Here is an 11,285-nt window from a genome sequence, read left to right on the forward strand (position 1 = left end):
ACTTCAATTGCAGCTCTGAGTGCTCAGCATTCCTACACATCAGACCCCAGGGTCTCAAGTCAGGCGCCAGTAAATAAGGAGCATACAATAAGAAAAGAAACTTTTCACAAGAGGCAGGTGTCTTGACTAGTATCACGCAGAGAGTCTGTGGCAGGGATGAAATTCAGATCTCAGGGCAGGATTCAGTTGCCTTCCCCATCAGACAATCCTTTCTCTTCCTGTACTCCCCTTCGTTGTACACCACATACCTTCCAAGTTCTGCAGTCTTACTAATAGGCCTTGCTACCAGCCCTGTCTGTTGTATATGTATGTGTCTTCTCACATAGTTTTTCCAAAATATTGAAGATAATCTCTACAGTTTTCTTTTAAAAGTGACCCATGAAAGGGAATTTTCCTTTCTGATTGTGTATCTTTCCTTCCAACTGTTTCTTGAGCATTTTTGTTAACATCTATTAAATAAGTCTCTAAACATTCTGAATAAAAATCATTTCCTCTCTTAACTGAGTAAGACCATTGAGTTCTATTAGGAGGGAGTTTTCTGCAATCCATATGCAGTATCAACATTGTCGGCTAAAAATGTTTGCTTGAAACCCTGGGATTTATCATAAGCTCTGTATTAGACACTTCTGTTCTTAAACCAACACCAAATGAAAATATTTTTAATTAAAATACTAATTTCTTCACACTTAGCAAAATCTTTCCTTTGGGGAGATTGTATTTTTGGTAATTAAAACTCTTTAAGTATATAAAAGTTTAAACTGCTTATAGAACTATATTTTGTGATACGTTGTAATCAGACTCTGAACAAGCAGTAAGACAATTATGAGCGTTACTAGTTTATACTGGTGCAGTTCTTGTGTTATAAATGGTTCCCTCTGCACAAAAAAAGATTAATCTCATTCTTGGACTTCTACAGTGCTCTCAAACACTCTGAGGTTCACTGCCTAAAAGAGAGAGAGAAGGAAATTGCTGAAGAGAGACTAGCAAAGGTATTCTATCTTTTTTTATACAAATAATGTTCAGTTGTTTTTCTGGTTGTGTTTCCAGTCATGTTTTGGTCTGTTTCATATCAATGCAAAATTTATAATTTGAGTGAATGCTAAAGTAACTGGACCTGATTCTAATCTATCATTGCTTTTACACTGGTTTAACTTGATTGAATTCAACAACAGTTATAATCATTTACAGCAGAGTAAGAGAGGAGAATGAGACCCAGTGAGCTTGATTCATCTTCATTGAGACATGGAGTTGCAGCTTGGACCACTTCCCTTTCCTGAGGTTTCTGCCCAGAGAAGGCAACATTAAGTTACAATGGAAGCTGCTAATTGCATGTTCTGAATAAGCCCTGGCTATGCACCTCCCAGCCATTTCAGCCCAGTCTTACAGCTGCACTAGCTAGTTGTGGGTCACCCAGTGGAGGGATGATATGCACATAACAAGGACACTATACCTCTTAGTAGTCCGCTGTGAAAGTTGGTAATATTAGCCACAGTAGTGTTAAAGGATTGTTTCAGTGGCAGAAAAGACTAAGAAGCTTGCTGTCAAATAATCAATTGTAGATAAATGCTGTTATAACTTCTAAATTTTGCTGATGTAACACTTCCTATTTTGAACCTTTTCAGAATAAAGTGATGGAAGAAATGCTGAAAATTAGATCAGAGTAAGTTAAATATTTTTCATCACTCTGAAAACTGGATCACAAACTCTTTTAAATACTGAAAAGAATTTACTTACACCTAAAAAAGACATTACTTTTCGATGAACTTTGAAGATCTGAACAAATAAAAGCTTAAAATCAGAAATCTTGTTTACCTTTTAAAATAAACATTCAGTTCTTAGCATTTTTCCTCAGTAGGTGGTAGTGGCAATTTCTACATTTGCTACAAAGCTACTCTCTAGGTAAAGTGCTCTGAAATATGTTGATACTGCATGAGGTTCTTTGAGTACTTGTCAGTGTGGATCTCACTGTAGGGTATGCATGCACCTCATGCATATGAGCTCAATCTCTTGCATAGCCATGTCTTTTGGGGGCTATGCATGTAGTGTTTGTCCTCATCTTCTCATGCAAGGGCATAAAAGGCAGAGTGGCCTTGATACTCCCTCAGTTCCCTTACCCACCTGTGGCAGCAAGGCAGAATGCCAACTGTGTCCAATCCACTCAGGCTTTTGTCTAAGCTCCAAACTTACCTGTGAAGAAACATTCAACTTGTTTGGTTTTTAAGTTCTTCCTTTTATCTGAACATTCCAAAAAAACAAAACATATAGAAGAGATGACAAGGGAAATACACACATACCCTATTCCTCTATGTACAGCATGACAAAGTTGCACAGCCTTTTAAAATAGTGGATTCTAAGCTCTCTGGACAATCGTCTGATGCCCATATATATGGGTATAGCAGGAGGTGAGCTTCCTCACCTCCCTGAAAAATGCTCCATCTGCTGCTACTTCTCCTCCCACATATGGAAATCCAGGGATGTGATGCTCAAATGACACCTCTTGGAGCAATCCATGAAAGTAACCTCAGACTCGTGGGGAGACTTCTGTTTCATACTGACATCGACACTGAGCCGGAACTAGCTGATGATCCATTCCAGCCTAGATTTGCTTTTGAGGATCCACCCTCAACTTTCATCCAGCACTATCTTCACTGCAGCTGTGTCTGATGGCATCATTGTTCCCAGAGGAGTTCTCCCTCTATCCAGGCCTGTCCTCTCCTGACCAGAGAGACTGGAACACCACCCTATGGTATACCCTAAGGACACTCAGTCACGTGGGCCTCTACAAGACTGGCAGTGGATAGGCCACCCACAATCTGCCACTGTGGCTCTTCTGGTCATAGTGGGATCCGCCATCCCCCCAATTCTGGAGTTGCGGCCCATCACATGTCTTCATGAGGAGAAGATCCCGGTCTCTCTCAGCATCTCTGGCAAGGGCTCCTCATGAGATACAGAAGAGCAACCAGGAAATCCAACAGGACAGGCCCAGGAAATGCTCCAGCTTCCTTCTCTGCCCAAAGAATGTCCTTCCTCCCCAGACAAGGTTATCACTCCTGCTGCAACTACGGATAATTTTTGGGTATTCCAAAAATCTTTGCCCAGAATTATGGATACCTTGGATATATACATCAAGAGAATTGCCCATAAACCATTTGAAATTTTGATTTCCTCAGCTCCCATAAGAATTGCCTTGCCTATCAATGGAGGCTTGATAGACCCTGCAAAAGGGCCTTCGGCACAGCTTAGCCTCAAGTGGTATCAAGTACCAACCAAAGGATTTGAGCAACTCTCTCTGCACCCTATATTGGGTTGCTTGTTGTACTGCCCATACAAGAAGAAACAAGATTTGTCAGGGGAACCTCCAAAGACAACAATCTGAATAAACTGAACCTTTTTGACAGGAAAGCATACTGTTTAACCTCCTTGCAGTTCCGCATCATGAATTACCAAGCATTTTTGGTAATTAGTAAGTAAAGTTTCCAAGTGGGAAAGAGTGACCCCATTACTCTCCAGACTCCCACAGGACTGTAGGAAGGAGCTCAAGGATGCTGTGAGAGAAAGAAAAATGAGAGCCAAAAGAGCAACAGGCTGCTTAGGATGAGTAGGATACAGCCACCTGGTGCAGGTCCATTGCTATCACTATGCACCAGATTTCTTGCTTGCAGATGTGAGTCATCCCTAGAGAGGTCCAAATGACTATCAAAGATCCACCATTCAAGGGGATGGATCTGTTCAGTGCTAGGATAGATAAAGCTTTCCATTCATTAAAAGAATCTAGGAACACACAAGTTTCTTGGAATCTATACCCCTGCGCCGTACCAAAAACCATTCTGGTACTAGCTTCGTAGAAGCAGAGAACAACACCCTTCTCCCAGACCCATCATTCCAAGGAAAACCCTCCCAGGAAGTGACCACAGTATTCCAGAAGGCATCCGTTATCCTCCTCATCCATTGCACATCAACCTCACTCAAACTCACTTGTGTCCGACAAGATGGTTAAGAGCCCACCAAAACAAAGATCCTACAACCAACCTTTGGAAACAACCTTCACCCCCTTTCATCAGGCCTGGGCTGAGACTTCAGCCAAAAAATGGAGTTAGACATCGTTCCCATGGTTACCCTTTACCATTCCTCTCCTCACCCACCCCCTTATCCCATCCCTTTTCAGGGACCCTTCTCAGTCTAGAGCTTTTTGCAAAAAGAAGTGGATTTATTGCTTTGCCAAGGAGTCATAGAAGAAGTTCTTTTTCGAGTGCCTGCTCATGTCCATTCCACATTACACGGCATGCACACACCTAACATGGAGTTGGACGTGAGCAACACATCTCGAAGAACAACAGTTACGGAAAGGTTAGTAACTGTTTTTCCTCAAATGCCAGGGAAAGGGCTTCTACTCTTATATCCTTTTTCTGAAGAAGAAAGAAGATCTTCATGCTATCCCTAGGCCTGAGGAGACTGAACAAATACATATGCTGCCTCAAGATTTAGAGTGGTAACACTTGTCTCCAACATTCCATTGCTTCAAGCGCAGGACAGGTTTGTGGCTCTCAACTTGCAGGATGCATACTCCCACATCGCCATCAACCCAGCCCATCGGAATTATCTCAGATTTGCAGGAGGGCCAAACCACTGTTGGTACAAGGTTCTGCCCTTCAGGCTCTCCACAGCTCCAAGAGTTTTCATTAAGTTTTCACAAGAGTTTTCTATTATGGCAGCACACACAAGGTAAATCATGTCTACACTTAATAAGACAACTGGATGATCAGAACCAAATCTTATTAGGAAACTCTGACGTGCCTCAACTATGCCCTGTCCGTTTACCCAGTTGGGCCTCCTGGTGAACCATGAGATATTCTCTCATGTCATAGCACAGATTATAGTTATCAGAGCAAGGATAGATTCAGTGGCAGCAAGGGCATATTTACCTCAGGAGAAATTCCTCTTGATTTACTCATTAACAAATGGAATAATTGCATGCCTGATCACTACGAGACAGACTTGCTTCACATTATTAGGACATATGTCCATGCATATGTGCATGACATTACTTGCCAGATGTCACCTAGGTCCCAAGTTTGATTAAGGTCAGTCTACTCCCTGATGGAATCACAACCATTTTGTTCTGTTGGTGCTTCATCTCACTTCTTCAGGGAACTATCTTGATGGCTACATCCTGACAACACCAGGAACACCATTTGAGATGCCACTGCCATTCAGAATGCTACTCCTGGATACCAGGCCAGAAGGAGGTTGACCACTTGGATCATCTACAGATACAAGGGACATGGTCTCTAGCGGACATGGGGCTACACATACTTGTCTTGGAACTCCAAGCCATCAGGTTGGAATGTGTGGCATTCCTCCTGCTCTACGGCACTCGATAGTGCAAATATTAATAGGTAACACATCTATAGTGTACTATATAAACAAGCAAGGGGGCACTCACGCTTCCCCCTTGCAGATAGGTGATCAAGCTGTGGAACTGGGTTACCTACATAACATAACCCAGATAATCCTGTACCTGCTGGGACCTGGCAACAACTTGGTAGATGTGCTAAGCAGACAATCAGTCACCAACCACGAGTGGTCACTACTGTGGTCGATCACTGAATCAATATTCCACCAATGGGGGAATCCATCAATAGACTTTTGTTTGCACTCAGAGACACTGCAAAGTGCCCCAACTTCTGTTCCACAGAAGGCATGAACTCAGGATCTCTACTGGACGCCTTCCTCCTGCATTGGAACAAGGACTATTGTATGCCTTTCCAATTCCACTAATCGCCAGGGTGATTGCCAAAGCCAGACGAGATCAAACCAAACTCATACTCATAGTTCTCTGCTGGCTGAGGCAGTTCTGGCTGATGGATTTCCTGAATATGTCAGCACAGCCTTCAGTCAGGCTTCCAGACTGTTCCCACTTGTCCCTGGTTCAGTGACAAATATTCCATGCAGACCTGGTGACTCTACAGCTGATGTAATGAGTACCTTGGAAAAGGACTGTGTTTCACATGTTCAGGACATCCTACAGTCTACAAGGAAGACTTATTCCTTCAAGTAGAAGAGGTTTTCTATATGTGTGACCCAACATGGCCTAGTGTCAAAGGAGGCCTCGGTACCTAAGATTCTGGATTACTTACTGCATTGGAAACATTCCAGAGTCTCCTTCAATTTGATCAAAGTTCATCTGGTGGCAATATCCATGCATCAGCTTCTGATACAGTCTCTCTCAATTTTTTCCTATCAAAGGTATTGACATTTCTTAAGGGCCCTCTGCACACTTACCCACCAGTAACAGAGCCCACCCCAGCATGAAATCTCAACATGGTCTTCCTGAAGCTGATAGAGCTGCTCTTTGAGACCCTCATGGAATGCTCCACGCACCATCTGACTCTTCAAATAGTCTTTCTGGTGGCCATCACCTCAGCCAGGAGAACGAGTGAGCTTCAGGTGCTCATGGCAGAACCCCCATAAACTTCATTCCACAAAGATAAAGGGGTTCCGAGATCTCATGCAAAGTTAATCTTAACGTGGTGTCTGATTTTCACATAAATCAAGCAATCTTTATTCTTCCCTAAGCCACATTCTACACACAGGAAGAAGAAACTGAACACTTTAGATGTATCTAATGCCCTTTTGTTACTACTTTGACCCAACTAAATCTTTTCAACTGTCCACATGCCTGTTTGTAGCAGTAACTGGCCATTCTAAAGACCAGGCCACTTCATACAAAGACTACAGGGATAACTCAGTCACCATCACATGTATTACCTGTTGGTGAATAGACTGCCCCCTCTGTCCATCAAGGCTCACTCTACCAGAGCTCAGGAAACATCCTTGGCCTGTTTCCAAAACGTGCTGACATCTGAAATCTGCTAGGCTGCTTATGTGGACCAATCTGTTCACATTTGTAAAGCTTTATGCAATGGATTTGGCTGCTAGATGCAAGGATTCATTCAAGAGAGCTATATACCAATCTTTGTTTTGATGCAGCTGGCACTCATGGTTCTCAACATCCTGAAGAAGATACTGCTTGCCAGTCACCTGCAGTGGGATCCACACTGACATATACTTGGAGAAGAAAGTACAATTGCTTACCCTATAGTAACAGATCCAGTAACATTCTTCAGGATGTTATACCTTAATATTTGTACCACTTCTGTGGTTTCTTCTTCCAGCAAAGTCCCACGTAGCTGCTGTCATCACAGTTCCTTTTTTACATTCAAGAAGAGTGTCAGTGAGCCAAAAGAATTAAAGGTGACTGGCAAAGGATTTTTAAAAATTGAATTTGGGATTTTTTTGGGTTTTTTCTGTTATTATATATAATGATAGCTTGAATGTCTTTTTTTTGTTTGTTTGTTTTCTGTTTGATTGTTGATATTTTTTTTTAACCTTGGAAATATAAAGAACGTCAAATCTGGTCTTCCCTGGCTTTGCTAGGGGATTTCTTGGGTGAGTGAATGAGTGTCTCAGAATGTGTATTATGAGCACTTACACCTTAATTGAAGAGGCAGAATGCTGAATCCTTAATAAAGACACCTTCTGTCCAGCATGTTCATTAAGCACTAGATTTAAATAAGTGTTTTAACCAGTCAATCAAAAATTCTCTTCCCCTCTCAAATGCTCAGCTTTTAATCTTGTCTCTTATGGTGTCCTAATTTTATTAGTGCTCTGGTCACAAAGATTTTTCTAGAGTAGAAAAGACCTGAATTACTAATGTAAAAACCAAGGAGGGTAGAAGGACTCACCTTTTTCCAGCAAACCTTTCAGGCTGTCTTTATTGCATCATAAAGAAGCAATAAGGCACAAGGTCTGTTTTTTTCCCCCTTTGCAAGCCATCTTTTAAGAGAAGAAAATATCAGACAAAAGATAGAGAAGATAATGTCTTTTGTTGCGCCTCTTGAATGTGGAAACAAGAATTGTTTTTTTATTTGCAGTAGGAGCAGCACTGGGACTCAGTCTCAAACTTTTGGGGAAGTAAAATGGAGGTGAAAATGTATTAAATTTATGTAAGATTTAAATAGGTTCGCAAGTCTATATTAACAGTGGAAATGCTGGTAACACATACACTTTAAGATCTTACACTTCACAACTTTTTGGCAGAGCAAAATGGTCTTGTGATTGAGAAAAAGAATGCTCAAAGCATCACTATGAGCAGTTCATTCAGTGTGAACTGATGAGCCAAAATTCTACATGTGAAGATATATTCATCAATAAGCAATCAAATGTTGTAGTAATATAATCTTCATATAAGAAAATCTGAGTTCGTGTTCTGAGTGTTGAATTTGTGTGTGAAGTGCACTATAGGGGGTTCTTGTGGGCTAGAATTCTATTTCCAATTTCACTAGCTTAGTTGAGTGAGTTGGAAATTTAAGCTTGAAATGGAATATTTCTTTCCAGCATTGAATCCCAAGTGAAGTACACTAAGGGTATGCCTACACTGCAGTTAGACATCGTGGCTGGCCCATGCCAGCTGACTTGGGCTCCCGGGACTCCAGCTAAGAGGCTGTTTAATTGCAGTGTAGACGTTTAGGCTCAGGCTGCAGTCCGAGCTCTGGGGCCCTCCCACCTTGCTGGGTCCTAGAGACTGCACTCTGACCCGAGCCTGAATGTCTACACCATAATTAAACAGGCCCTTAGCCCGAGCCCTGTGAACCTGAGTCAGCTGGAACAGGCCAGCTGCAGGTTTTTAATTTCAGTGTAGACAACCTTAAAAGATCGGGCAATTGAAGATGGTAATTGTGTACTAACTGCTAAACAGCTAACAGTAGATACCAGGGCACATATGCCAAAAGGACCTTTTATTAAAAGAATGTGGTGGGATATAGAGGAGTGATGTGAATGAATTAACGTGGCTAATTTGAAGTGTTTTATAATACTTCTATATCTGCAGATTAGAAGAGACCAAAAATGCCCTTAAGAGCACAGAGAGTGCCTGTCTTGAAATGACCATGGAAATAGAACGAACAAGAGCTTTGGAGTCAAAAACATTCCAGGAAAAAGAAGCAATAAGATCAAAACTGGAAGAAACCTATGAAGAGAGAGACAAAGTTGTAAAGGTTATAAACAACATGTGTGAATTCCTTTCACTAATCGTATCCAGTAGAACCTCATTGACTGGGAGACAGATAAATTAGTCAATATTGTGATTTAACCAGCAAACAATCAAGGACTGCCTCCCAAAATGTAACTTTTTATTTTACAGATTATTTTTATTTCAACTATTTCATAGAACTCCCATTAGCATTTGATTGCTACACTATGCAGAGTTGCGATCTGCAATGCAGATCAGACCACTGCACTTTTTCCCTAAAGAAATCTAGTCTAGTAGCCAATGCAAGTGAGTTACAAATATCTACCAACTGGTAGACGGACCCACAAATATGTTATATGCTACAACAGACTTAAATAGTATTGTGAACTTCAAAAGAAACCGCTTTCTTGAAATTTGAACACTTCCCAAAAAAAAAAAAAAAAAAAAAGGCAAAATTGTATTTAATTTATTATTTAATTACAGGAGATGGACTTGCTAAGGAGACAAGTAGAGTCTCTTGCTTTGGAGAACGGGAAGCTAGTGGGTCACCAAAACCTAAACCAGAAAATTCAGTATCTTGTGAAACTGAAGAAAGATTATACCAAACTTACTGAGGTATGTCCCAGAGATTAGAATACAGATTAAATACATGACCTGACATAGAACAGAAAACAAAAGTTTGATCAGGAGACTAGAATTCTCTTACCTCTGTTTTAAGTATATCTGGCATCCTGCAATTCCATGTAATAATGTTTGATTTGTAGCTAGTCAGTTTTGTCATAGATGTCAGAATTGTTCAGTTTTCTTAATTACATCTGTGGTTATAAGACGTTAAATAAGTAGTACAGCTCGCAAAATTTAGTTAATGTAATCACATTTAGGTGGCTTTTCTTTTTACATCTCAGAATAAGTATAATCTCTTGAAACACTTTATCCTAATTCTGAGTACCATATTTCTCTCTCTTTACAGGAGGTTGAAAAACTGCGTATTGAAAATGCCTCTTTGAAAGAAATTAAAAAATGCGAACCAAGTTAAGAATCGTGATCAGCCACAACAAATAAAATTGCAAATCCAATCATTTAAAAACATTGATAGATTTTAAGCACTGTATAACTGAAAATTCTATCAAATAGAAGTCCATCCTGTGTCTCAAGAGTTTTAAATGTATTCAACATCTTGTAAGAATACAGTAGAACCTTATTAATTGCCCTAAAGACTTGGAGATGCATTACAAATTACTGGAATTTTCAAATTAGCAAAAAACCCACAGTATTTATAATGTATCTCAATATTAATTGGCCAAATATGTTAGTTGAGTTTTAGTTATTTGATAGTGTCAATAAATATTTTGTAATGTTTTGTAGAAGTAATGAAATCTTAGTAATGTGATTCCTCGCTACAGCATTTTTCCTTCTCAGCAAATATTTAATAGAGGAGACTATTTTTGTATGTGAATTATAGGGTCTGAAGTTTAGTGAGGTTCTACTGTCATTAACTCTAAGGCTAAAAGATTTATTGATTTTTTTTTCCCCTCAGTTTAGCTATGAATTAAATATTTTAAATTCAGATATTAATATTTTGTATGAAAAGCAACCTAATAGTCCAGACTAGCTTCTATTTGAAGTTTGGGGAAGAGGAGAGAAAAAGGCAATCAAACCTTTAACGATGGGATGGGCCTCCAGAAAATAGAGGGTGTTCACTTGCCCATTTATACTAAATCAGGAAATTCACTTCTTTCCAGAGATGAAGTAATTTTAGAGATGACCCCAAATCTTGCTCCCTTCATTCCTTATGGGAAATGAGGACTTCCTTTTCTGCAATAACTCTCTCCTTTGATAGCAGTGAGGTAGAAGTAGGTCAGACCCACTTGATAGCTTATCTGATATAGTCCCAAATTCGTAATACAGTTAGGAAAAGGCAAACAAGTATGGCAGCTATTGTAATAAAATTTGTACTTTTTTCTATGGTGTATGTTTATAATGTAGTAATATTCTTCTGAAATTGCATAACTTTTTAAATAAAGAATTGTGTATATATTATTTTGTTGCTTTGTTTTTCCTATACAGTATGCTCTGTCTTTTGGACTTGTGCACACTTAAGGATAGAGCCATAATGGAGGTGCCTAAGTATAAAACGGAGAACCTCAGGAAAAAACCCACTCAGCTGCCACCTAACCCTATAGGTTTTTAAAGTCCCTATGTCCCAAGTTTCCACCAGTTAAGTCCCCATGGTCCCTAAATTTCTCATGGTAGG

At 40.1% G+C, this 11,285-nt stretch overlaps 1 protein-coding gene across 2 annotated transcripts in view; it reads left to right on the forward strand.

Moving 5' to 3' along the window:
* The window catches only part of KIF15 (kinesin family member 15), a 49,665-nt gene extending 38,596 nt beyond the window's left edge, over window positions 1-11,069 (forward strand). For both annotated transcript variants that reach the window (XM_067561602.1, XM_067561601.1), the window contains exons 31-35: window positions 917-989; window positions 1,623-1,660; window positions 8,891-9,056; window positions 9,515-9,646; window positions 10,002-11,069. In XM_067561602.1, coding sequence (XP_067417703.1) covers window positions 917-989; window positions 1,623-1,660; window positions 8,891-9,056; window positions 9,515-9,646; window positions 10,002-10,067 — 475 coding nt within the window. In that variant the 3' untranslated portion in view covers window positions 10,068-11,069. The remainder of the gene's footprint in view (window positions 1-916; window positions 990-1,622; window positions 1,661-8,890; window positions 9,057-9,514; window positions 9,647-10,001) is intronic.
* Window positions 11,070-11,285: the final 216 nt, after the last annotated feature.

The sequence above is a fragment of the Emydura macquarii genome, unplaced genomic scaffold (assembly GCF_026122565.2).
Source record: "Emydura macquarii macquarii isolate MOO-44397 ecotype Brisbane River unplaced genomic scaffold, CSIRO-AGI_Emac_v2 contig_2422, whole genome shotgun sequence".
Lineage (NCBI taxonomy): Eukaryota > Metazoa > Chordata > Testudines > Chelidae > Emydura > Emydura macquarii.